General features: G+C 47.3%; 2 protein-coding genes across 3 annotated transcripts in view; both read left to right on the top strand.

Moving 5' to 3' along the window:
* LOC147453822 (structural maintenance of chromosomes flexible hinge domain-containing protein GMI1-like) overlaps positions 1 to 25,971 on the top strand; it is a 232,778-nt gene extending 206,807 nt beyond the window's left edge. For both annotated transcript variants that reach the window (XM_086515908.1, XM_086515909.1), the window contains 9 exons: positions 739 to 805; positions 906 to 994; positions 1,102 to 1,353; positions 1,476 to 1,622; positions 1,723 to 1,837; positions 2,040 to 2,292; positions 2,395 to 2,589; positions 2,659 to 2,985; positions 25,398 to 25,971. In XM_086515908.1, coding sequence (XP_086372034.1) covers positions 739 to 805; positions 906 to 994; positions 1,102 to 1,353; positions 1,476 to 1,622; positions 1,723 to 1,837; positions 2,040 to 2,292; positions 2,395 to 2,589; positions 2,659 to 2,985; positions 25,398 to 25,686 — 1,734 coding nt within the window. In that variant the 3' untranslated portion in view covers positions 25,687 to 25,971. The remainder of the gene's footprint in view (positions 1 to 738; positions 806 to 905; positions 995 to 1,101; positions 1,354 to 1,475; positions 1,623 to 1,722; positions 1,838 to 2,039; positions 2,293 to 2,394; positions 2,590 to 2,658; positions 2,986 to 25,397) is intronic.
* On the top strand, positions 4,198 to 6,615 carry LOC147453823 (uncharacterized). The gene has a single exon (XM_086517203.1). It carries the CDS (start codon positions 5,271 to 5,273, stop codon positions 6,492 to 6,494), a length of 1,224 nt encoding a protein of 407 aa, XP_086373329.1. The 5' UTR covers positions 4,198 to 5,270; the 3' UTR covers positions 6,495 to 6,615.
* Positions 25,972 to 27,085: the final 1,114 nt, after the last annotated feature.

The following is a 27,085-nucleotide window of genomic DNA, read 5'->3' as shown; positions in this document are numbered from 1 at the left end:
TATGAGTTGAGGCAAACATATCTCTAACAGATTGCATACAGCAGAAAGTGCTTGGTACAGGAGCCTTAAATGGCCGCACAGCCAAGAGTTAAGGAGAATAGGTTGAGGATTCTATCGAGTGCACCGTTGACATCGTTGGCTGGATCTTCGAAGGTAGCAGTGGGGGATTCCTCCTCTAGGAGCTTGAGTGAGCACTGACACATGTGACATCATGAGGCTGGTCTGTGGTCAATCTGAAGGAGTGAGGCCTTCATTAACTTTATCAGCTTGTGTCAAAGTCATCAAATATGTAGAATTACTTTGCCACATCTTGCCAAGGGCATTTTTGGAAATAACAGCTATTGCCTTGGACCTTGTGCATAGCAGATATTGTTCAGCATTTTGAAGCCCAAGTATTCTGGGCTTCCCCCAACATTACGATGATGGCTTACCCTTTTGAGCAAAGCATAGACAAACCTCCTAAAGTTTCTACCTCCTCCCAAAACGGTTTTAATGGTGTATTCGTGGGCTCAAATTTCTACACGAATGATACCTTAAAGTATGCTATCCATAATAAGTGGTTGTCTGGATTAGAAGTGGTTGCCCTAGTATATTCAAAGGTTGGCCCAAAAATCAGGTTTCCTAAATACTCTTTGAATCTGTACTTACATTTTAGAACTGCCTTTCTTCTCCTCAAAGTTATCATGTAAACAAGGATTTAAATCGAAGTACTTAACCAGACTACTGCAATGTTTTCAGGTGGATGATGATGGGTGCGTGACATTGGGAGGCCTCTTGAAAGTGATAGGACCATTCAATGCAAAAGGTGGCTCTGTACAGACAACATCATGCTCCTTGAGTTCATAGTTAGAATGCTTAAAACACTCAAAGTGGAAGTTGAATCATGTTTATTCCCATTACTGCAGCTAGGATTTCCCTTCTTACCGAAGAACAGAAGCTTGTTTATTTTAAAGAATTTTTTCTCAAAAGAAGAATTCTTCAAGTTGTTTCTGAGGTATAATTGTCAAAACTGGCGATGTGAAAACTTTTTCTCATGCTTTATGTTAGAAAATAAAGTATTTTGTGGCCTTTACTAGTGTTTGTTTGAATTTGGTTCTTCAGATACCTGAAGATTGTGCGACTGGTGGGATTCTACATGATATTATTGTTAACGTTATTGATGAGAATGGGAACATTGACAAGACCATGACAGGTGGTCAGCATTTAATTATTGTCAGTTGTGCCCAGCGGAGTGCTTATCCTTTAATGGAAGGGATGTGCTGTATCAAGTCTATACAGCTGTCTGATCAACCGGGCACCTGGTGTTGCAGCATCAATCACGTGATGTACCAGGAACTTGAGGCACAAATCAAGGTGATAGTGCTCAGCAGTATTTCACGAGTATTGACCAATCATGGAGTGAATCCTAAGAAAAGAATTTCGAGTAATTTGTTATTGTTCAATAGAATTATGCTCCTTATTTTTTTCAATTCCAGGTAAATCTTGTTACAAGTGTTGGGCAGTCAATGAACTTTTTCGATACGAATGACAACGATGAAGCTCCAACACTGATGCTCCCAGATAAAAGTGGTTCACATATGGAATTGGAAAATATTATGGATGGCATTGTACAGCGTCTTCAGGTAAGTTTATCTATCATGGACATGTAGATTTAAAGCCTAGCACATGCTGGAGGAATGTAGGTGACAACTTCTTGACATTTCCTCTTAATTTTGAAACTAGGATTGCCAGAGAAGGATGGCACACTGTGTGCAGAGAGTGAAGAAAGCAGAGGAGGAGTTCGAAAGGATGAACGAGCAAAAGAAGATAGAAGTAGATAGTATCTCTCAACTTGAAGGTCTGCTCCATCTATGTTAGACTACACACAAATTAATAGCATTCCTCCATTCCCATCTCATGCAGATGTGCACTATGTTTCTCTGTCCAAGTTCTTGCGTTTGTACAGCTTGTTGCGTAGAAAAGTGTGTGCACAGGCTCTTGTTATTTCCTAAATGTGATCCTTGATTATCAACTCACTGGAGTGGTTTGAATTCTCACAGGAGAGATAAAAACTTTGCATGCACAAGCTGGGAGTCTTCAGAAGAGCAGTTCGCTAAATGGCCATGAGAAGAATGACATAACAGCAGGGACAATTGCAGAAGAAATCTCCAGCACCAGTTTTCCAGCCAAGTTCTTTCTAGATGCTTTCTGCTCAAATTTTTTCCTCTCAGCCAAGACAGGGAATTCCCTTATCGCAGATATTGTAGGAATCGTGTGCTTGCTTGCATCTGCAAAAGATGAGTTGTTAAGTCGGTATGTTATCTCTTAAAGTTTTCATTTTTGAGTTTTTTTTTTCTCAGCCTGATCAAAGTGCTATACCTATCTTCATTGTCTATGGCTGGTGTACTTCTTTAGAGCCCTTGCAGATTTCATCGGGGAGGAAAGCATGCTTGGAGTAGTTTGCAAAACACGTGAAGCTGCAGGCCTCTTGATCAGGCTGAATGAATCTGATGGGTCCGTTGATGAAACCTGGGGACTTTATGAGTACATCAAAAGTCAGAATCAGAATGTACATGGAAAATTGCGAATATTTATTCTGGAGGACATGAGGTATGTCTTCTTACTATAATATGAGCCCCTCAGCAATATTTACCTTCTCACAGTAAATCTTGTCCATAGATGGTATAATGAAGGACTTGAAGAATCCCATCCTCAAAAACTGCTCAAAATGGACCAGCCCAAGTTGATGGATGGTTCAGTGCCACTTGGCTTCCTTGGATATGCAGTAAACCTCCTACAACTGAATGATGAGCATCTTCAGTTGAAAGTAGCAAGTGAAGATCAAGGTGGCCTTAGAGGATCTGTCTTCTACAGCTTACTCAAAGAGCTGCAAGTCTACGACAATTGCAAAAACCTCTTTAGAGCTAAAGGTGCTTTAACGACAGGAGGCATCTCCTTGGATGGTGCGGTGATTCGTGAAAGAGGATGTGAAGATTTTGGACAATGGTTAGCTCTCTCTCTCTCTCTCTCTCTCTCTCTCTCTCTCTCTCTCTCTCTCTCTCGCTGCTTCGCACTGCTCGCGCTGCCCCCTGCACCCCCCACCCTCTGCTCGCGCACTGCAGGCTGACGTGCCACAGGGCTGCAGGCTCTCGCACAGGAGCTGATTCGCGTGCAGGCAGAAGACTCGCGCGCAGGGCAGAGCTGACCTTTCTCTCTCTCTCCCTCTGCTCGCGCCTTGCCCCTGCACCCGCCCCCTGCACCCCCCACCCTCTGCTCGAGCGTTGCACCCGCACCTGCCCCCTGCCTGCAGGGTTATGTCTATCGCGATGTCTCTCTCTCTCTCTCTCTCTCTCTCTCTCTCTCTCTCTCTCTCTCTCTCTCTCTCTCTCTCTCTCTCTCTCTCTCTCTCTCTCTCGCGCGGAGTCTATCGCGGGGTCTCTTTCTCTCCCTATCGCGCTGTTTAATTTTTTTCACGTACTAACTTTTTAAACCCCCCACACCCCCCATTTTTAAAGTCTATCGCTTCTTCATTTTAAGTCTTTTTTGAGTCCTTTTAAGTCTATCGTCTTGCCTCTCTCTCTCTCTCTCTCTCTCTCTCTCTCTCTCTCTCTCTCTAGAAGATTCGAGCCATACTCTCTCGACATTCAGAGTGCAGATGAGGATGGATCCTCACCATTTCTTCCATCTTTGTTTCACACTGTTACATCCAGTTTACCGGGTACCTATTGTATCAGCTGCTACACCCACGTAGTTTTAGATTGTAGTAGTAGTAGTAGTAGTATTTTGTTCCACTTCTAGTTCTTTTGTACCCAGACATGGTATTAGATTCACTATTTTGTAACTGATTGGTCTCATAGGTCATTTTGGCCTTTTGAAGACGTTAATATAACATTTCATTTCATTTCATTTCTCTCTCTCTCTCTCTCTCTCTCTCTCTCTCTCTCTCTCTCTCTCTCTCCCCTACCCCACGCGTTGTTCCCCACCGCCGCCCCTCCCCGGTCCCCGCTCTCTCTCTCTCTCTCTCTCTCTCTCTCTCTCTCTCCTCTCTCTCTCTCTCTCTCTCGCCGCCCCCCCCCCCCCCCCCCTCTTGAGCCCCGCCCCGCCCCGCCCCCGCCCCCTCCCCAACTCTCTCTACCATACCTTAAACCCCCCCCCCCCCCCCCCCCCCCCCCCCCGGGCCCCTACCGCCTCACGCTCCACCACCCGTCGCTAATGTGGGTGCACACGCACACCTAGTGACCCCCCTTGCGGACGACCCCCCCACTCGCTCAGCTGCCGCACCCGCTGCTAGGGGGGGTGCACGCGTCATCTAACTCCCTTGCGGACGGCGATCAAGCATGAGGAAGATGAACGATAAAGCCGACCCCCTGGAGGATGCCATTCAAAAATGCAAAGAGGAAATGACGGAGACCGTTACCAAGTTGAACCGCAATCTTTGGGGCACAATAAACATACTCGAAGGACGCGTGCTGATCCAAGAGAGCAAGATAAGCACGCTGGAAGACCGAGTGACGGCCTAAGAGGAAGAGATCGCGTCACTCAAGAAAGATCTCGCCGAAGCACGATCAAGAAACACACTGGAAGAGGGCGAACTGCAACCCTCAGTAATCGACGAAATCAACACGATCAAGGAACAAGTACGGGCCATCAAAGAGGGAGAACAGCAGCACAAAGAAATGACGACTTCTTGGGTGGATGTTCTTACCAAAACTCAATTGAAGGCGGACGAAGCCGAGCAATGGATCAAGGTGGCCAAGAAAGGAAAAGGCAAGGAGATAACGCCCACGTCCACACCCAACAACATCATCAATCAGACACTAGAGGAGGAGCAGAGGAGAAGGGTGCGCGCTTTACATGTCAGAATTTGCGGTCTTAAAGACAAAGGCAATGTGGACGAAGAAGTAAAAGAACTCACAACCTTGATGGGGATTCCTGAGCCGACGCACACAAGGGCATGGAGAGTGGGCAACATAAAGAAAAATGGAAGCAGTGGAGAAACCTCAAAAGAAAGAGCACTCATCCTCCGTTTTCCCTCCATGGAAGCAAAGAAGTCATTCCTGAAGAAAAGACCAACTCTCAAAGAGACTGGCATCTTTCTCGGGGATGATCTCACCCTCTCGCAGATTGCTCATATGCAGGAAGTAATGCCGGAGATTAGAGCGGCAAGGGGAAAAGGCAAGATCGCTTTTTACCGAGACGGGAAAGTGGTGATACTAGAGCGACGCTCCACATGACGGTGCGAGACTTATGGGACCACACTCAAAGTAGCTGCCTGGAACTGCAATGGATCTATGCGTCTTGATGTGGGGGCTTTTGAGGATAGCTTTACTGGAAGAGACATCATCTTTTACTCTGAGACACACCAGGCCCCTGGGCAATCCATGCCTCACATCAGCGGATACAGGTGGGAGACAGCCTATAGACAGGAGACACGCTCAGAGCACAGAGGGCGGGCCTCGGGAGGAGTGGCAGTGTTATTTAGAGAGGATCTGCAGCCACTGATACATATAGTCCGCAGGGACGAGCAGGCTAGGTACATGTGGGTGAGACTGAAAGCAGAGACAGGCACATACCTCTATGTAGCAATTTGCTACTTTCCCCCGAGTACATCAGTTTATGCATCACCCAGAGGACATTCCCCTTTCTCTATTTTGGATGATGACATATGGGAGTTCTCTAGGGACGGTGACATTATCATCGTAGGGGACTTCAATGCTAGGACTGCCCATCACCAGGCAGTGTTTTATGATACTTCAGAGCAGATGCTAAGAGAACTAGATGTTGAAGAGACGGGCCTTTCCAGAATATCACACGATATGGAATTAACTGAGTATAGGCGACACCTGATAGACATGGGCACTGCACATGGATTGGCCATCTTGAACTGCCTACAGAGATTTCCTGCAGCAGGAGGATTTACATGCTTCCCACACAGACATGGAGCCAGCACAGTGGACTATGTCATGGCACAGCCGAATCTCATCTCCAGTATCCAGGATCTCACAGTTGGGCCCAGACCGTTCGGGGTGGCAGTGGATCATGCTCTGGTGTCAATGACCATCTCCTTCCAGTTCAGTGTAGCACACAGGCCACGAGTAGTTGCCCCTACTCGCTACACATTCACACGGGAGACGGATTCTGTATACATGGACAGAATCTACAGACGCCTATGCACTGAGGACCCGGGGCGACCTCTGGAAGAGCTAACTACTATACTGACACAGACACTACATGAGGCAGCAGCAGAAGCCTACCCACACACCCAACCTGAGCAGAGCCGCCGATTGGGGAGCATGCCTCAGAACAGCTGGTATGACGAGGAGTGCCGCCAGACTAGAGCCAGACTCCAGAGGGAGGTGCTGTTGGGGGACGTCACTCACAGACAGTCACAAATTGACTTCCGACGCTTGGTGCGGCGAAAGAAGAGGGCTTTTTTGGCTCGACTCGAGCAGGATCTATATCATCTATTCTTGAGTCAGGACTCGCGTGAGGCTTGGCGGCTCTTTCATCAGTAGTCCCCCCCCCCCCGCTATTTCCTCCATAGAGACATGGGGTCAGTACGCATCATCTTTGTACACAGTACCTGGACAGCCGCCCCTCCCCAACCCCCCCGATCCATGCCCACATGCATGTGGCTTTTTCACCGCTGAGATGGTGAAGAAAGCTATTGACAGGATGAAGACTGGGAGAGCATATGATCATGATGGCCTAGTCGCAGAGCATTTCATGCATGCCAAAGACCTACTAGCAGAGCTCCTAGCAGTTATGTTTAACCGGGCCATGTGTGAGGGCCTACCGGACACTTGGAGCCTATCTACGATCGTACCTATCTTCAAATCAGGAGACCCCATGGAGCCTGGGAATTATCCCACTATTATGATTGGGCACACACTGGCACGGTTGTATGCATCCATTCTTGAGCAACAGCTGAGTAGATGGGCAGAGAGGGAAGGAATACGTGCAACTGGGCAGGCAGGATTCAGGAGAGGCTTCTCCACTCTTGACCATATCCTAGCACTCAGGGCCATCATCGAGGAAGGCAGATCTCAAAGGAGACGGATTTATTGTAGCTTTGTGGACTTCCGCAAAGCTTTCGACACGGTACCCAGAGCTAGACTGATGCGCAGATTACAGGAAATGGGAGTACCCACAGAACTCATTTGGGGAATCATGGCATTGTACAGATCAGTAGTAGGGCATGTACGCACCCCGGAGGGACTTTCTACACCGGTTCACTCCACTATTGGGGTGAAGCAAGGCTGCCCGCTCTCTCCTACCCTTTTCGGTATGTATGTGGATGAGGTTTCTGACTACATTGACAGCTATGGGGATAAAGGTGGTCAATTGGCAGGGACATGGATTCCACTTTTGTTATATGCTGATGACATAGTGTTGATCTCCGAATCCCCAGAGGGAATGCAACGTCAATTGGATGCTTTACACACGTTTACACCAGAAAGTGGTTTGTCTGTCAACTTGGGTAAAACCAAGGTTATGGTGTTTAACACCACCCCTAGTGGATCAGGAGGTCATCACCTACATTCACATAGGGCCAGGAGACTGTGGAGTACACAGACGCTTACACTTACCTTGGAGTGGTTTTTAGCGGACCTACATTCTCACTCAGAAGAGCAACAGAGACCAGACTTACTAGAGCCCACGCAGCATTGGGTAGATTGGAGAGGATGTGTTGGCAGGTTCAGTTTCAGGAGCCCTGGACGAAGCTCTGGCTCTCTGACACCTTGGTGGCTTCAGCACTGCTCTATGAAACAGAGATATGGGGACCTTCACCGGAGGCCGGGTCGCTCAGACGGATGGGGGAACATGGAGAAACCTCTCGTCTCTATGGTCTCGCGGCTCATTAGAGCCAAGGCATCAGTACCACGTGCCATTATCCGAGCAGAGCTAGCGGCCCCCCCACTTGTGGTGGAGGCGCTCACTAGATCGGTCTCCTTCATAAACCGCACATGGGAACTTCCTAGAGACAAATATGCTCGCATAGCACTTGAATCCTCTCGACAGTTAGCCATACAAGGAGATACAACATGCTGGTATGGGGAGATGACATCATGGTTTCGGGCACATGGGTTCAGCATAGACAGACAGCATAGACAGGTTCCATTACTCACTGGATGCACCATCTCTCACTCTTACACAGTCAGAGATCACCAAGCTCATCGGCCAAGATCTAACCCAGCTAGACACCAGGAGGACATGGATACAACCAGCACAGGAGTTGGGCACGAAGATGGCTTTCTACAGAGACCACCTTCTCCAGCTTACGGAAGATGGTTTTGTGGCGAGACCCAGATACATGGATACCCACTTGTCTCATGGGATACGATGTGCTATTGGCCAGTTACGCACATCTTCTCACCAGTTGCGGATTGAGATTGGGAGGTACAGCGGAGTACCAGCAGAGGACAGGACATGCCCCTTGTGTAACACGGAACCTGAGACAGAGCTACACTATACATGCCGCTGCCCCGTCTACAACGAGATACGAGGTCGCTTCCACTGCCTGTTCACAGAGGGTTTTGGACCACTCTCAAGAGTCATGGGATACGAAGATCAGAGATGTCTGGGTTTGTTCTTACTCGAGCTGCGCAGACACAGAGATAGCCTGATGAATGGCGAGGCTAGACAATCTCAAAGACGGATCACAGACTTCTTCAAAGCAGGCACGGGACGGCCGCAAGAGCCACTCCCACAACAGAGCTCCCCCTCGTCTCACACGAGAGGCACACTGATTGACCGAGCAATTGAACTAGGGAAATCCAGGCGCCCACGACTGCGAAGAACTACACAGCATCGACGGGTTCTACGACAGAAAATTCGGAGCACGCTGGCCAGGCATGCACGACGCCCGGTCAGACTACTAACCATGGAGGAAATTGATGAGATTCGCCAACGACCGATGCTAGATCTCTTGTGATTCAACCATCCCAACATGCCACCCAAATTTTCCCGCTTAGTCTTATGCTTGGCTCACATCGACCAACTTAGGCCCCCATAGTAGATATCTTTGTTTTGTACTGTTATTAGGCTATTTTGTTACTCTGACTTTGTATCAGATCCACCACTTTGTAACTTTCGGGTCTCATAGGTCATTATGGCCTTTTGAAGACGTTAATATAACATTTCATTTCTCTCTCTCTCTCTCTCTCTCTCTCTCTCTCTCTCTCTCTCTCTCTTTGGCCTTTTGAAGACGTTAATATAACATTTCATTTCATTTCTCTCTCTCTCTCTCTCACATTAGAGCCAAGGCTTCAGTACCACGTGCTATTGTATGAACAGAGCTAGCTGCCCCCCACTAGTGGTTGAGGCGCTCACCAGATCTGTCTCCTTCATACACCGCATGTGGGAACTTCCCAGAGACAGATATTGTAGCAGGGCTACAATGTCACTTCATAGGACAGACAGTTGGACAGTTAGCTACAGTTGGTCTGGTTCACACTGGACGGACCCTCTGGGCTGGGAGTGACACGTGGCAGGGTACCTACGGTGGTCTATTGGACATCATGGCCAGGTCACCACCACCACTCAGTTTGGAGATAGACTTAGCTAATTGAACATTTATGAGCCGTTGGTGGCTCTTTATGGTTGTACATATGAGTAGTCGTTTTGGGCCAGTTCTATTATCTTGTACGTAGTCGTCTAGAGTGAGTCTATGCACAGAGCACTGCTTCACCATCCTTGCACATCTGAGCCTCGACACCCCCATTGTACCTTTGAGTGCTGGGCTGGAGATGAGTGTGCTACCATGCCAGAGTCTGTATCAGTCTTTGAGAGAGTCGAGTCATATGTTCTGGTCTGTTGTTGTGTCTTTGTGAGCTCTGTTGACGTCTATTGTTTCCTTTCTGTTCAGTTTATTTGAGTGAGATTGTCACGCACATTGCACTGAGGACCACCCACTGTAGAGAGCACGACACATTATCCGCGCTACAGGTGCTCTTATTTTGGCGATCATGTTGGGGACGTCAACTGAAATCTCACTCTGTGAGGTGCAAATCTTGAAGCTAGTTAGGTCCATCTAGCTTCGCCTAGCTTCGCCTAGCTTCGCAGACCTTGCCTTGCACGGTTCTCCTATAGCCTGGTCCAACTGTCTAGTCCCCTCTCGCCTGGTCCAACTGGTCTAGTCCTCTCTCGCCCTGGTCCAACCTGTCCTCGTCCTTGGTCTAGACCTCCTCGACCCTGGTCTAGTCCTCCTCGTCCTGGTCCAGCTTGGTCTAGTCACTTGCCTGGTCTAGTAGAGTCTAGACCAGTCTTCAGCCAGTTCAAGGTTTTCTTACTCGAAGGTTGGTGGGATTGGTTGTCACTGCATGACACATACAAGGCGGTCTGTCGAGCGTCAAAGCGCACTACTGAGCCCTCTGAAGTACTATAACAGAAGACGACCTTTGGTACCGAGTAGAAGTCCATCAACCTCATCACCTATCCCTCCACATACATCACCCATTCCTTCATCCGCTTCCACATCTTCGAGATCTCCTTCTCCAGTAAAGCTCTCTCCTATTCTGCTACAGGCTACTGAGCTACAGGCTCAACAAGGGGCCATGGAGCCATTGGCTAGCGTTTTGGCTAAGGTAAACATCAAGTTCCCTACATTCAAAGGACTCTCTTCAGAAGATGCTGACGACCATGCAAGGAGATTTGTATCTCTCTGTAGGGGTCGTGGTCTTAACAGGGAAGATGCCTACTTGGTACTCTTTCCATCCACCTTGGATGGCTTAGCAAACAAATGGTACAGTCAGTTTGCAGAGAACCATTTTGCAACTTGGGCAACCTCAAGGCAACAATTCTGTGCAGCTTTCAGGCCCGGTGACTACCAGGAGAAGGTGTTGGATGAGTTAGCCAACATGGTGCTCCAGCCAGAGGAGACTTTTGCAGAGCTTATGACTAAAACCAAGTCTCTGGTTGCCAAGCTTCCTCAGCAACCCAGTGAATTCATGGTGAAGAAGTGGGTGGAGAAGGCGCTTCCCAAAACTTCTCAACAAAAACTCCGAGAGAGTCTCCGGCCCGACGCCACTTTGGAGGAGTTCATTGTAGCTGCTACTAGGATAGAGGGGGCTAGGAAGCTGTTCAACAACTCCCCTCACATAGAGACCTCCTCTGTGTGTTCGGAAAGTCCTGCTGATCCATTCTTTATGGAGAGAACTTGAAGCCCTAAAACTACAACGCGCTCTTCAAGCGGAGAAAAATATCTCTCTTCGCCAAGAGAAACCCCCACATCTTGAGGCTTTGGATCAAATAAAGAGAGAGCTAGAAGAGCTTTGGTCTCAACAAGAGACTAAGGCTATGGTATGGTGCAGCTCGTGTTGCTCTCCAAGGCATCCTCCACAGGACTGTCCCCTTCGGGCTTATTGCCACTTCTGCGAAAAATCTGGGCACGAAGACAAGGATTGCTACTATATCAAGGGGTTGTGGCAAATACAACAAAGTCTAGGTCCTTCTCTCCAACAAGGGCTAGCACCTGCATCGAACATGGGCTCACCCTATGGCCATGAAAACCCGTTGTCACCTCTGTTGACAACACCTCCTATGCAACAAGGTATGCACAATAACTTTGCATTTCAGTTCCCCAAAGCTTCTACACGTCAGCCTCCGGTCCCATGCAGCAAGGGCAGAGACCACCTCGCCCCTCAAATAGGCCAATTTTGTGCTACAGGTGCTGGGAGTATGGACACTATCAGAGCAAATGTCCCTTACCAGAAGGGTCCCCTCCTTGCCGACATTGCCCTGAAGCTAAGGACCACTATAGTAAGGATTGCGCAAAACAACGAGCGTCCACATTTGCAAGCACAAGCCAACAGGAGTTTACATTTCCAAAGCTTAACCTCATCACAGTAAGCTCCATTCCACGGGCACCGCCTTCCACTCTTGTAGTTGCCTCTCAAGAAGGGTTGAAGCAAGTGGAAGAGCCGGCTGGGGTGCTCACACGGGCACAGAGAGCTGCTCTTGGCCTCAGCCTCCCTGGTGGTCCAATCTTTCCATCTCCTATCACACAAATGAGTCAACCTCCAGTAGTAGCTGACAAACCAGCTAGTGTCAAGAGTCAGCCTACCTCGCTTCTATCAGAGATTAATGGGGCTTTCATCGAAGCAGTAGAGGACTTGCAGAAGCTTAACATACCAGAGCAAGCTCTAATGAAAGGAAACAAGCCCACAGCAGAGTCTATCTTGAAAAACACTTTTCAACAAGTGTCACTGTACGACATGCTTCGACTTGATGCAAATTTTAGAAGTGACACCCTGTCCATCATCCAGTTTCTGTACCCTGGTGCAAGGCCTAGTGGCGGGCACCTACCTGTGCAGCCCTTGGAGTCCTACATGATTTCATATCCAGCTGCTCCCCTCACCGACTATAAAAGTCCTCGTGTCACTTTGTCTATTCTTGGACATCAATTCTCAGGCGTCATAGTGGATGGTGGATCTGTGATCAATGTGATGCCAGAATTTACTATGTTGGCCTTAGGCTTGCAGCCTACCCGCCCTGCCCCATTCACTGTTACATTGGCAGACCAGAGAACAGTCTACCCTGTGGGCATAGTAGAGAAGGTGCCTCTGATGATACAAGACTTCACATTTAGCTTGGATTTTGTGGTGGTCGGTCTTCCTCAGGTGGGGGGAGGATTTCCTTTGCTGATTGGTCGACCATGGTTGAGGCATACTAAGGCACTTCATGATTGGGGCAACGACGCCATGTGGATACATACTCCTGGCTCCACCATGCAACCAATTCGGCTCGAAGGAGGTATGGATCCAGTGGTTCATCACAGCTCATTGTCAGTAGAGTCCAACCCCGACCCTGAGCAGCCCAACCCCCCTGACGGGTATGACGAGGACCTGCTGTAGTGGTTGGAAGCTACCGCCTCGATGCCATGCTATATGGTCTCTATTCAAAACTCACATGTGCCGGTAACACTCTCTCTTCCAACTCCTCAGGCGGACACAGATGTCACAAATCCTACACTAGAGAGTAGTCCTACAGCAGACAGTGGACCAGTCCAAGCAGTAAGTGGGTCAGCCCCAAATTCTCAAGAGTCAGATAATCCTCCTATGGAAGCCCTCGGCCTCGGGGAACCTATCACACATCACCGAAGGGGGAAAAAATCTCCTCTGCATGAACTCGCCAATGATTCCCCTCTTCCTCTAACATCTCCTAGGTCGGATGCCCCGCCCACTCTAAAGCACTCGGTTATGTCTGTGTCTGAAGATTTACCTTTCGATGAGCTTCCGCCTAGATGGTTACAAGAAGAGTATGCGGAGTTTCCAATCGATCAAACGCCAGCACATGATGTCTCGAAGCTCCAAGAGGCAGCTCATGTTTCAACTTCTGAAGTACCCTCCACAGTTACACCTCCTGACCCTGTCAAAAAAGTCAACCTGGGCGACCGTGACAACCCCCAGCACGTCCTATTAGCAGCTTGGTTATGGGAGCATCCCGCATTACTCAATCAGGTAGTCTCTTTCATACACTCTTTTAAAGATGTTTTTGCTTGGTCCTACAAGGATTTGGAGGGGATCCCACCAGAATTGGGTGTCCACACTATACCTCTGGTTGAAGGGGCTAAGCCTGTAAGAGGCCGAGCCAACAAGCTCAACCCGAAGTATGCTGAGGCGGTCAAGTCAGAGTTGGAAAAAATGCAAGAGGCAGGGATCATTGTACCTGTGGAGCACTCTGAGTGGTTATCACCCTTGGTGATAGCGCCTAAGAAGCAGTCCAACAAAATCCATGTGTGCGTAGATTACCGTGCTCTGAATAAGGTAACTATCCCAGATGGTTTCCCAACACCTTTCACTGAGCGGTGCTCGAAGATGTAGCAGGGCATGTATTGTACAGTTTCATGGATGGGTTTAGTGAATATAATCAGTTGGGCATCCATCCAGGTGATCAGCTGAAAACGGCCTTTGTGACTCCTTGGGGTATTTTTATCTACACTAGAATGTCTTTTGGGTTGAAAAACGCTCCACCTTCTTTCAATCGAGCGGTGTATCTCATCTTTTGTCCTCTGCTTACGGATCATCTTCGCATCTTCATGGATGATTTTTCGACCTTCTCAGGTGCTCAGTGTTCAACCCCAGTGGAAAATTTAGAAGATCACCTGGCTCAGCTCTCTGCTGTCTTCCTTAGGTGCAGAGAGGCACGGCTAAAACTCAATCCTAACAAATGTCACTTTTTGGTCATTGAAGGCACACTTCTAGGCCATGTGGTGTCTGCCAAAGGTTTAGCACCAGACCCAGAGAAGATCGTGGCAATCTTGAAGTTACCACCTCCTATGAATCCAAAAGGTGTTCAGAGCTTTGTAGGCCACACAGGATATAATCGTAGGTTCATACGGATGTATGCACAGGTGGCTCAACCATTGACCCGACTGACTAGTACTACAGTACCCTTTAAATGGTCAAAACCTGAGGCTGAAGCATTTGAATACCTCAAAAAGCGTCTCAGTGAAGCACCTATTTTAGTGGCTCCAGATTGGTCTCTTCCTTTTCATGTGCATATGGATGCTAGTGAGCTGGTTGTGGGGGCTTTGCTGACTCAGCCTAGTAAAGAGTACAAGCTGGATCGCCCTGTTCACTATGCAAGTCGCCTGCTCACCAAAGAAGAGCGCAACTACAGCACCACAGAAAGAGAAGGTTTGGCTATGGTGTATTCTTTACAAAGTTTGGTCATTACTTGTTAGGGGTTCACTTCACTATCATCACAGATTATCATGCGCTACGCTATCTTCTAAATAAACCCCAAGTTGCAGGACGAGTGTGGAGATGGATACTTATATTCCAGGAGTTCGATGAAGTAATTCTTAGTCCAGGCAAGCGGCACGTCATGGCCGACCATCTCTCTCGCATACACACAGGGAAGCCCAATACTAGGGTTGATGATGATTTTCCAGACATTCATCTTTTTAAGGTGGACACAACCACTAAATGGTACGGAGATGTGTTACATCTGCTCTGTACTGGCCTATATCCTGAGAATGCTTCTCCCTTGCAAAAAAGAAGACTCTTCCTGAAATCTAGACCGTTCTCTTTGATTGGTGGACAGCTCTATAAATCAAGGCCAGATGGTGTGCTGCGAAGGTGCGTCTCCCCTCATGAGGCTGACCACATTCTAGAGGATGCACACAGTGGTCCTACTGGTGGCCACTATCCAGGTCACATCACGGCACAAAAAATCGTACAAACGGGCTTGTGGTGGCCCTATATATTTCAAGATGCTATTGCTCATGTCAAGATTTGTGATGTCTGCCAGCGATGTGCACCTAAGCCTAGTAAGCAATCAAATCGCCCTCCCCAGGTATCTATGGCGTGGTTGCCCTTTGAGAGAAGGGGTTTGGACTTTGTTGGTCTAGTTATTCCATCTGCTCAACCAGGCAATCGTAAGTATCTCTTGGTAGCAACAGATTATGCAACGAAATGGGCCGAAGTGGTGGCTACCATCGACTGCACAGCTGCCACTGTCGCAAAATTTTTGTATGAAAATATTTTTTGTAGGTTTGGGTGTCCTCTGGAAGTCACCAGTGATCGAGGTAGTCATTTTGTCAACGACTTGATCTCCACTCTCCTCAAGAGTTACAAGATTTTTCATCGCAAATCTTGCTCTTACTATCCTAGAGCAAATGGGCAGGCTGAAAGCACTAACAAAGTGCTAATCGCGCTTCTTAAGAAAGCTTGTCATCTGCATCCAACCTCTTGGGCTCCGGCTATCCTCGGTACAGTTTGGGCTTATCGCACCTCCTTCAAGACAACCACTAACTACACCCCATTCCAGCTAGCTTTTGGCTTAGAGGCAATTGCACCATATGAGTTCAACTCAGGTTCGGCAAGAGTGGGAAGCGTTCGTGTCACAGCTGGGAGTGCTTCAGCAAACCTCTCGCGACTCTCAATGTTAGAAGAAAGCAGGAGATTAGCTTCACATGCTCTCCAAGCCGAGCAGATTCGTCGCAAAGCGTGGCATGATCGCCATCTCCGAAGGCCGAAAATAATGCAGGGCTCGCTGGTGCTACTCTATCAAGCTAAGTATCTGAAGAAAGCTAAGAAGTTGATCCCAGCCTGGCAAGGGCCCTTCAAAGTACAGGAGATTTTGCCACAGGGGGCTGTCCAGTTAGTCACTTTGGAAGGTGTTCCTTTGCCACTGGTAAATGGCTCCAGAATCAAGTGCTATTACTCCTCTGAGTAAAGGGTCTGCAACTATTCCACCATTTGTAGGTTTTATGTCCCATCTCTCTCCTGCCCACTATCCTACCCATCAGAACGGTGTTCTGTTACTGTGTCAGTTTCTGTTATGTCTGTAAGTTTCCGCCTTTCCTCTAAGATATCTTTTCTCCACTAAGTCTTGGTAATTGGGTATTGTCGTGAACTTCTACAGTCCAGTCACTCCTCCTCTAATTGTTACTATCCTCGGTGTTATTTGCCGTTAAGTACTAAGGTCCTTCCAGTTAAGCTTCTAGTCGGAGTGGTTTTGTTCAGTTTGAACTGCTTAGATGGCGATTGAGACAGTGAACATATGTAATCAAGGACTTGATGAGGCTCACGATGCAATAATGTCTATGTGAAGAATATGGCTGAGTTTATGTCAAAAAACTTTTGGTCCTATTAGCAGCAGAAAACCTTTGGTGCCATTAGCAGTGCAGCTACAAGCAGGGGCCATTAGAGTTATGTCCTTTTGTGCTCCAAAACTTGCTACGAGTAAACATTGCTTGCTAGCCTTAATCTCCCAATAGCCTTCTTTATGTGGAAGCAGAAATTTGTCTTCTCTTTGTATCTGCTCAAACTTGTCTTCTCTTTGTATCTGCTCACTGCGTCCCTTCTCTTATGGTTATCAGCACACTTACTCTATCCTTGGACCCTATCCCTCTACCCAACCTCTCGCCCCTACGATCTACTCTAACCCCTCGCCTTACTTCCTTCGTCCATACCCTCCTATTCTCGAACTACCCTTCCCTTCAACCCTCGCCCTACCCTCCTATTCTCGCACCTACCCTAACCACCCCCTCACCCATACCCTACACCCTCGCCCCTACCCTCTACCCACTCCCCCTCGCCCCTACCCTACACTCCTCGCCCCTATCCTCTAAACCACTCCCCCTCGCCCCTACCCTACCCACCCACCCCCTCTCGCCCCTACCCTATCCACCCTCGCCCCTACCCTCTTACCACTTCCCCTCGTCCCTACCCTCTACCCCTCGCCCCTACCCTCTAACCACCCCCTCTCACCCCTACCCTACCCACCCTCTACCCACCCCCTCTCGCCCCTACCCTCTACCCTCGCCCATACCCTACCCTACCCTCCCTCGGCCCTACCCTCTACCATCGCTCATACTCTCTCCCTCGCTCCTACCCTCTACCCACGCCCTCGTCCATAACCACCCCCTAGCCTCTACCTTTCTGTACTTGGCCCCTACCCTCTCTACCCTTAGCGCCTATCCACCCTCTCCCTTCTTTCCGTTGGCTTTCTACCCACCCATCGCCTTACCTTTCTACACCACCCCTCGCTTTATTCCCTTTGGCTAAAAAATCGTACCACAAATCTGAGAAACGTACCAGAAACCAGAACACTCAGAAACGTGTCTAGAGAATCTACTGCTCCCTACATCAACATCGTTCTATTGTGGGGATCTCGTACCTGACAAACTCTTTCAATCCTACTCACTATGGCAGGAGGTAGCAAGAAACAGATAGCAGAAGGTGGCAGCAGCAAAAAAGAATTGTTGCGAAAGAAGAAAGCTGTGGCTGAGGAATCAGAGGAATCAGAGAGTGAAGAGATGTCAGCCAGCAGTAGCCACGGCTTGGATGACATAACTTCCAACGATCCAAGTGATGAAAGCTACAAAGCAGACTCTCCCTCTGAGTCAGAAGCACACTCCGAGTCAGATGCTTCGAGTGATCAAGAGGACCATACAAGAACAGCTCAAAAGAAAGGGAAACAGCCAATCATGAGTCATATTATCAAGAGGCCTGCAACATCCAAAAATCGCACCGCATTCTCTTTGGATTTTTATTTACAACAGCCTCAACCATCTCTGAGCGAGGTATTTTCCAATGCTCAGCTGCACACTCTAGGTCTCACAGCATTGGCTGATGCCAATCTACCTAACACTATTCCTGTCGAGATGCTAGAGTTGGTCTGGTTCACACTGGACGGACCCTCTGGGCTAGGAGTGACACGTGGCAGGGTACCTACGGTGGTCTATTGGACATCGTGGCCAGGTCACCACCACCACTCAATTTGGAGATAGATAGCTGACTGGACATTTATGAGCCGTTGGTGGCTCTTTATGGTTGTACATATGAGTAGTCGTTTTGGGCCAGTTCTATTATCTTGTACGTAGTCGTCTAGAGTGAGTCTATGCACAGAGCACTGCTTCACCATCCCTGGATATCTGAGCCTCGACACCCCCATTGTACCTGTGAGTGTTGGGCTGGAGCTGAGTGTGCTGCCATGCCAGAGTCTGTATCAGTCTTTGAGAGAGTCGAGTCATATGTTCTGGTCTGCTGTTGTGTCTTTGTGAGCTCTGTTGACGTCTATTGTTTCCTTTCTCTTCTGTCTATTTGAGTGAGATTGTCACGCACATTGCACTGAGGACCACCCACTGTAGAGAGTACGACACATTATCCGCGCTACAGATATGCACGCCTTGTACTTGAATCCTCTCGACAGTTAGCCATGCAGGGAGATACAGCATGCTGGTATGGGGAGATGACATCATGGTTTCAGGCGCATGGGTTCAGCATAGACAAATTGCCTCCCTCACTAGATGCACTCTCTCTGACTCTTACATAGTCCGAGATCACCAGGCTCATTCGCCAAGACTTGACTTGGCTAGACACCAAGAGGACATGGATACAGCCAGCATAGGAGTTGAGCTGGGCACGAAGATGGCTTTCTACAGAGAGCATCTCCTCCAGCTTACGGAGGATGGTTTTGTGACAAGGCCCAGGCACCCACTTGTCTCATGGGATACGATGGCTATTGGCCAGATACGCACATCTTCACACCAGCTGCGGATCGAGACTGGGAGATATAGCGGAGTACCAGCAGGGACATGCCCTCTGTGTGACATCGAGCCTGAGACAGAGTTGCACTACACATGCCACTGCCCGTCTACTACGAGATACGAGGCCGCTTCCATTGCTTGTTCAGAGAGGGCTTCGGACCATTCTCTAGAGTCATGCGGTACGAGGATCAGAGATGCTTGGGTTTGTTTTTGCTCAAGCTGCGCAGACACAGAGAGAGCCCGATGAGAGGAGAGACTAGCCAGTCTCAGAGACAGATCACAGACTTCTTTAGAGCTGCCACTGGACGATAGTGAGGGCAGAAGTGAATGTAATGGAATGTATGACGTAGAAAAGATTAGAGGATGCACTCGCTATGTTTGAATCCTTGAAATAAAAAACGAAAGAACGCATGAACGAAAAGGATGCATTGATCGAAGCACTTAAGGGAGACCTTGCAACTTGCAAAAATACCCCAGCTCAATGATCAAGGAGCTCGAAAGCATTAAGGAGCAGGTGAAAACTCTAAGAGACGAGGAAGAGCAAAAGGCACGAACAACCTCTTCGTGGGCGGAGCACCTATTCAAAACACGAGAAGGTTGATAAAGCTGAAAAGTGGATCGAGAACGCAAAGAAAGGAAAAGATAAGATACCTGAAGCCACACCGACATCAATTATCATCAATATGACAATTGAGGAGGAGCAAAAAAGAAAGACTAGAGCCCTTCATGTGCGAGTTTCAGGTCTCAAAGACAGTGAAAAAGTGGAAGAAGAAGTGCAAGAGCTCTTGAAATGCATGGGTATTTCTGAACCCACACACACAGGTGCTTGGAGAGTTGGTAAGAAGGGAAGCGATGAGAAAGGAAGGCCCAAGGAAAGAGCAGTCATTATACGTTTCCCTACACTAGAAGCTAGGAAGAAATTTCTAAAGAAGAGACCAACACTCAAGCAAACTGGGATATTTTTGGGTGATGACCTCACTCTAACACAGGTAGCACACATGCAAGAGCTGATGCCAGAGATTAAGGCAGCGAGGGAAAAAGAGAAAATAGCTTTCCTACAGGGAGGGGAAACTAGTGGTGTTGGAAAAACGCACCGCATGACGGTGCGAGACCTATGGGAACAGCCTTAAAATGGCAGCAAGGAATTGTAACGGATCAATGAAGCTAGATGTAGGTGCATGTGAGGATACCTTTAAGGGAAGAGACATTATTTTTTACTCGGAAACGCATCAGACTTCTGGCGGCACATTACCTAGAGTGAGGGAATACCATTGGGAGACTACTTGTAGGCAAGAAGTGAGATCAACGCATAGAGGACGGGGATCAGGAGGTATGGCAGTCCTATTCAGGGAGGAGCTGCAACCCCTCATTCATATTGTTCGGAGGGATGAGCAGGCAGATATATGTGGGTCAGAGTGAGAGCAGAGACAGGGAGGCCACTCTACATTGCAATATGCTATTTTTCCCCCAACACATCTCATTATGCATCGCCCAAGGGGGAGTCACCCTACATGATATTGGATGAGGACATATGGGAGTTCTCTAGGAATGGAGATGTCATTCTTTTGGGAGACTTCAATGCCAGGACGGGCCAGTCTCAAAGAGCTTTCTACAATATCTTAGAGGAAATGCTGAGAGAATTGGATGTCAGTGATATGTGACTGGACAGGTGTTCGCAGGATGAAGATCACACTAGGTATGGGGGATATCTCACAAATTTGGGGACTGCACATGGACTGGCCATCTTGAATGGCCTCCAGAGATTTTCAGCGTCGAGTGGGTTCACTTGCTTTCCTCATAGACATGGGGCCAGCACACTGGATTATGTTTTGGCTCGGCCCAATTTCATACCCTCTACTCAGGACTTTACAGTCGGGCCCATGCCTATTGGGCTAGCAGTAGATCATGCTCTCCTCACGTTTACCGTCTCATTCCAGTTCAGCACAGCTCGATTGGCACAGACACCTATGCATACCCGATACACATTTACTTCAGAGACTGATTCTGTCTACATAGATGGTATCTACAGACGCTTATGCACAGAGGATCTGGGAAGACCTTTGGGGGAGCTCACTTACATATTGACAGAGACACTACAGGATGCCGCAGCAAAGGCATACCCCAATACTAACCCTGGGCAACACCGACGTTCTGGGAGCACACCCCAATATAGCTGGTATGATGAGGAGTGCAGAGAGACGAGAGCCCGACTTCAAAAAGAGGTACTTCTAGGTGTCCTTAGTCACAGGCAATCATGGATTGCTTCTCGACGTTTGATACAACGAAAGAAGAGGGCGTTTCTAGCTCAGCTAGAGCAAGATTTATATCAGTTGTTTTTTAGCCAGGATTCAAGCGAGGCATGGCGACTCTTCCATGAGCACTCCCCCCCACCGGTCATCACTTCTATGGAGATATGCGGTCAAAATGCATCATCTCTCTACACCATCCCGGGGCAGCTACCTCTTCGAGATCCGCCAGAGCCATGCCCACACACATGTGCTTTCTTTACCGCCGAGATGGTAAAGAAAGCCTTTCTTTACCGCCGAGTTGGTAAAGAAAGCCATTGACAAGATGAAGACTAGGAGAACATATGATCACGATGGCCTGCTAGCAGAGCATTTTATACATACCAAAGATTTGCTTGCAGAGCTTCTAGCAGTGATGCTCAACCGTGCCATGTGCGAGGGCCTACCTGATACTTGGAGTTTTTCCACGACTGTACCTATCTTCAAGTCAGGGGACCCTATGGAGCCTTGGAACTACCGCACTATCATGATTAGACACACATTGGCACGGTTGTACACATCCATCCTTGAGCAGTAGTTGAGTAGATGGCCAGAGAGAGAGGGTGTACGGGCAACAGGACAGGTGGGTTTCAGGAGAGGTTTCTCTACTCTTGATCATATCTTGACACTCAGAGCCATTATTCAGGAGGAGAGATCACGTGGAAGACGGCTCTATTGTTGCTTTGTGGACTTCCGCAAAGCCTTCGATACAGTGCCCAGAGCTAGATTGATGCGCAGAAGACTGCAAGAGATAGGGGTTCTAAGAGAGTTGATTTGAGGGATCATGGCTCTATATAAGTCAGTGGTGGGGCACGTACGCACTCCAGAGGGGATTTCGGGTTTGGTTCACTCCACTATTGGGGTGAAACAGGGCTGCCCGCTATCTCCTACACTATTTGGAATGTATGTGGATGAGGTTGCTGACTACATTGAGAGGGATGGTGATAGAGGAGCACAGTTGGCAGGGTCATGGATCCCACTATTGTTATATGTTGATGATATTGTGTTGATTTCCGACTCCCCGGAGGGATGCAGCGTCATTTAGATGCTCTGTACACATTTGCTCACGATAGTAGATTGTCTGTTAGCCTTGGAAAACCAAGGTTATGGTGTTTAACACCACATCACAGTGGGTCAAGAGGTTACTACCTACTTTTACATATATGGCCACGAGGCGGTGGAGTATACAGATGCATACACCTATCTTGGGGTAGCCTTCAGTGGACCGACATTTTCATTGAGGAGAGCAGCAGAGACTAGAATGACGAGAGCTTATGCAGCCTTGGGAGGTTTGGAGAAGATATGTTCGCAGGTTCAGTTTCAGGAACCTCGAACAAAGCTATGGCTTTTTGACACTCTAGTGGCTTCAGCTATGCTCTATGGGGTTCAGATTTGGGGGCCCTCAGTGGACCACATTCTTTTCAGTTCAGGCCCCTTGGCTATACTTTTTGGATTGAGAATTTCCTCTTGCCCATTTCTTTCAAGTTGGGCATGCCACATCATCACTTTGACAAACACCATGCTGCAGTGGATTAGGCGATCAGCACCTACATTCACTTATGGTCAAGAGACTGTGGAGTACACAGATGCATACACTTATCTTGGGGTAGTCTTCACTGGGCCAAGGTTTTCTTTTGTAACAGATTGGTCTCATAGGTCATTTTGGCCTTTTGAAGACGTTAATATAACATTTCATTTCATTTCATTTCTCCTCATTGCAGCTTTGTGGACTTCCGCAAAGCTTTTGACACAGTTACGAGGGCCAGATTGATGCACCAACTTATGGAATTGGGGGTACCCACAAAACTGATATGGGAGATTATGGCATTGTACAGTTCAGTGAAGGGTCATGTACGCACACCAGAGGGGATATCTGACATAGTTCACTCCACTATCGAAGTGAAATAGGGATGCCCATTGTCCTCTCTTTTATTTGGTATGTATGTTGATGAGGTCTCTGATTATATGACAGAGGAGGAGATAGAGGTGCTCAGCTTGCAGGGACATGGATCCCTCTTTTATTGTATGTTGACGATATCGTGTTGATATCAGACTCACCAAAAGGGTATGCAGAGACATTTGGACGCATTGCATAGTTTTGCAGGGGATAGTGGATTGTCTGTCAACCTTAGTAAAACCAAGGTCATGGTATTTAATACCACGCCATAGTGGGTCAAGAGATCAGCACCTACATTCACATATGGTCAAGACAATATGGAGTACACTGATGCATACACATATCTTGGGGTGGTCTTTAGTGGACTGAGGTTGACAGCTGGATGGAGTAATATGGAGAGGCCCTTGGTATCTATGGTTTCTAGGCTGATTAGGTTTCTAGGCTGATTAGAGCCAAGACCTCAGTTCCACATGACATCATACGAGCGGAGCTGGCTGCCCCACCTATGAAGATTGAGGCACTTACCAGATCAGTATCATTTGTACACAGCTTATGGGACACCACCTGGGACAGATATGCTAGGCTTGCTCTCGAGTCATCCAGACAGCTGGCATTACAGGGAGATACATCATGTCGGTATGCACAGATGAGCTCATGGTTTCAGAGGCATGGTTTCAGCATGGACAGGCTGCCCCCTTTCCAGTATTCTCTTGATGCACCATCTTTGGCTCTTACACAGATGGAGATTACTAGACTCATTCGTCAGGATCTTATCTAGCTTGATACTAGGAGGACATGGATAGAGCCATCACGGGGAGCTGGGTACGAAGAGGGCTTTCTATAGAGAGCATCTTCTCCAACTCACGATAGACGGTTTTGTCACACGGCCCAACTACATGGACACACATCTATCTCATGGGTTACAATGTGCCATAGGCCAGATACGCACATCTTCACACCAGCTTGGGATTGAGACAGGTAGATACAGAGGCATACCAGCAGACAAGAGGATATGTCAGTTATGCCATGCAGAGCCAGAGACAAGAGTTTCACTTTATATGTCACTGCACAGTCTACTATGAGATTCAGGGATGCTTTCACTGTTTTTTCAGAGATGGGTTTGACTCGTTAGATAGAGTCATGAAATATCAGGATCAGAGATGTCTCGGATTATTTCTACTTGAGATACAGAGACATAGAGACTCATTATTGAGAGTGCATAGACAGACTCAGTCCCTGAGACGCATCTCAGATTTCTTCAATCCGAGTACCATAGAGGCAGAGGGGCCACCACCATCACAGAGCTCGGTTCCCACCCATACACACAACAGCAGTACTCTCATTGACCGAGCTATAGAGCTGGGGAGATCGAGACGACCAAGGCTAAGGAGGGGAGCCACGCAACACTGACGGAGATTGCGGCAGAGGATACACCGCATTCTAACTTTCCACAGACTTTGTATCAAATACACCGCATTGTAACTTTCTGGTCTCATAGGTCACTTTGGCCTTTTGAAGACGTTAATATAACATTTCATTTCATTTCTCTCTCTCTCTCTCTCTCTCTCTCTCTCTCTCTCTCTCTCTCTACCCTACCCTACCCTACCCCCCCCCCCCCTTATTTCCTTTCTCCTTTGTGTTTTAGTGTTAGTTCTTTGTAACTTGGTAACTTTGTAATTTCCGTACTCAGACATGGTATCAGATTCACCAATTGTAACTTTTTGGTCTCATAGGTCATTTTGGCCTTTTGAAGAAGTTAATATAACATTTCATTTCATTTCATTTCTCTCTGTGTGCTAATTCCTACTTCAAAAACCCTCAAGATGCTCAATCTCTATCCTGAGGGCAGTGCAAAATTGATATAGTTGGGCTGGAAGAATATGAGCAATAGAGGAGCTGGTAAGCTGATACAACGGGGGGGGGGGGGGGGGGGGGAACAAAAGATACAAACAGGGCTATAGGAACGATGAAAGTTGAGGCTAGAAAACGAATGCATCTAGAATACTTACCAGGAGAAAAAACCACCTCAAAAAGAGGGTAAAAAGGGCCCTGGTACACTTTTGAAAAGGAGGGAGAGAACTCATGAACAAGCCATGCTTCACGAATGGCAATGTTTAAGAATCTTTTTGTCTTTTGAAGCAACCTGCACGTTAGATTGTTACTGCTGAACCATAGTAGCCTGGACATCAGATGTAAAGCTCTAAATTTTCGTGGTTTAATCTCTGTTGTGGAACAGGCAAAAATCAAAAATCTTGTTTCCACTTCATTCAAAAGCCAATAAGAAGATTCCCTCTCTGCGATCCATCAACGACATAACACAGACTATGCAGATCAGAGATGCTTTGAAGGAGAAAAAGCATGGGTTGCAAGAACGCAAGATGCTCCTAGAGCAGATAGAGTGTAGAATAGATTTCATCAAAAGGAAAATCAAATCCAGAGCGGAGAAGTTTGAGACCACGAAAGCTGAAATGCTGAAATCACAAGAAGAGCTCAGACAACTCAAGAAGAGTATGCAGTATCTTTAACTTCATTGTGGATTCAACTTCTAAATCCATGTTATAAAGATGCTCGTGTTTGTGAAGTAATCAGCCTTTGTTGCAAGGCTCCATCAGATTGCTTGTATATTTATCGAGCCCTCATGATAAGAGACCAGTTTAGTTACGAAAAATGACCCCAATGATGTATAAAATATACTTGTATAGCCCATCGACTGGTTTCGCTAGCAAGCTACAAAGTCCCCTTTTGCAGAGCTGCTACCCAGTCTGATTTATGTTCCCCTGTACAGTGAGTTAAGAACAGCATTCATAGGTGGTTCTATGTGCAAATCTCTCTCTCTCTCTCTCTCTCTCTCTCTCTCTCTCTCTCTCTCTCTCTCTCTCTCTCTCTCTCTCTCTCTCTCTCTCAGCTGGTTCTGGCAACTTTCTAATTTGTGAAATTTCAAGAAGCTTATTCTACATGCTGAGGCTCTCTTGGTCACTGCAGCCAGCCCTAAAGCACCTTATGTTAGCACCAAAGATGGTCCCTACCCTTGTCCCAACAGTCATATAATCATATTATAACCTTGTCTGAACATTCAATCAATGATAGCAGGATGAGTTAGTAGTACTTTTTGTATATCTTCACCAACCTATCAATTAAGAGTACCAAAGCCATGCTTAAAGACTTCTGTATGACTTGATATGTGCACTTATCAAGCTTTGAGTTATCTAATGCAACCTTTTAGCTCTCCATTGTGCAACACATCAGAAATATTTTGTTTGCCATGAGAAATGGTGTATCTCATTGAAGCCACTTTCTCCATATTTCAACTTGAATCGGTGCACACTTACTATTTTTGAGATGGCAAATCTTAAACTCAGTGAGCATAGTTTGTACTATGAAGCCCATTTCTATTATTATGAAGCCTATGTATCTTAATACTGTGGATACTACTTCGATAAGATGTTGGCACTCTTCAAAACATGTAAGTTTTTGAACGGGTCCACATCATACAAATATGGCTTACACTATGACAATATTGTTTGACTATAAAATTAAGTGGTTCTTAGAGTTGTCTTAAAGCACCCTACCTTGCATCCACATGGGATCTGATAACACATTGAAGACTGTTATCCATATACATGCTCTGGGAAATTCAGACCTTTCTAAATGTCATTAAAATGAAAAAAGGAGCTAATTGATCAAGGTTATTGTTGGAGTAAGCTTAGGCTTATGCCTCTCCTTCGTTCACCACGAGTGATGCCTCCTATGGTAGGTTCGCATAATCTTCATGAAATGATGTATGGTCTCACACACAAGCACATAAAAGGTAAAAATGGACACGGTTTTCATTTGTTGTCACAATTATCAATTTTTCAAACTATGCAATTGGGAAGTGACTACTACTTGTCTCATGACCATTCACCACCATTATCATCACCATGG

The sequence above is a fragment of the Adiantum capillus-veneris genome, chromosome 7 (assembly GCF_014529385.1).
Source record: "Adiantum capillus-veneris isolate H3 chromosome 7, ASM1452938v2, whole genome shotgun sequence".
Classification (NCBI taxonomy): Eukaryota; Viridiplantae; Streptophyta; class Polypodiopsida; order Polypodiales; family Pteridaceae; genus Adiantum; species Adiantum capillus-veneris.
Note: the sequence above shows the minus strand (reverse complement) of the source record. Positions and strands in the feature narration are given on the sequence as shown.

Excerpts from the sequence above, each read along its gene's own strand:
- LOC147453823 (XM_086517203.1), top strand. The coding sequence starts at position 5,271 with ATGCGTCTTGATGTGGGGGCTTTTGAGGATAGCTTTACTGGAAGAGAC.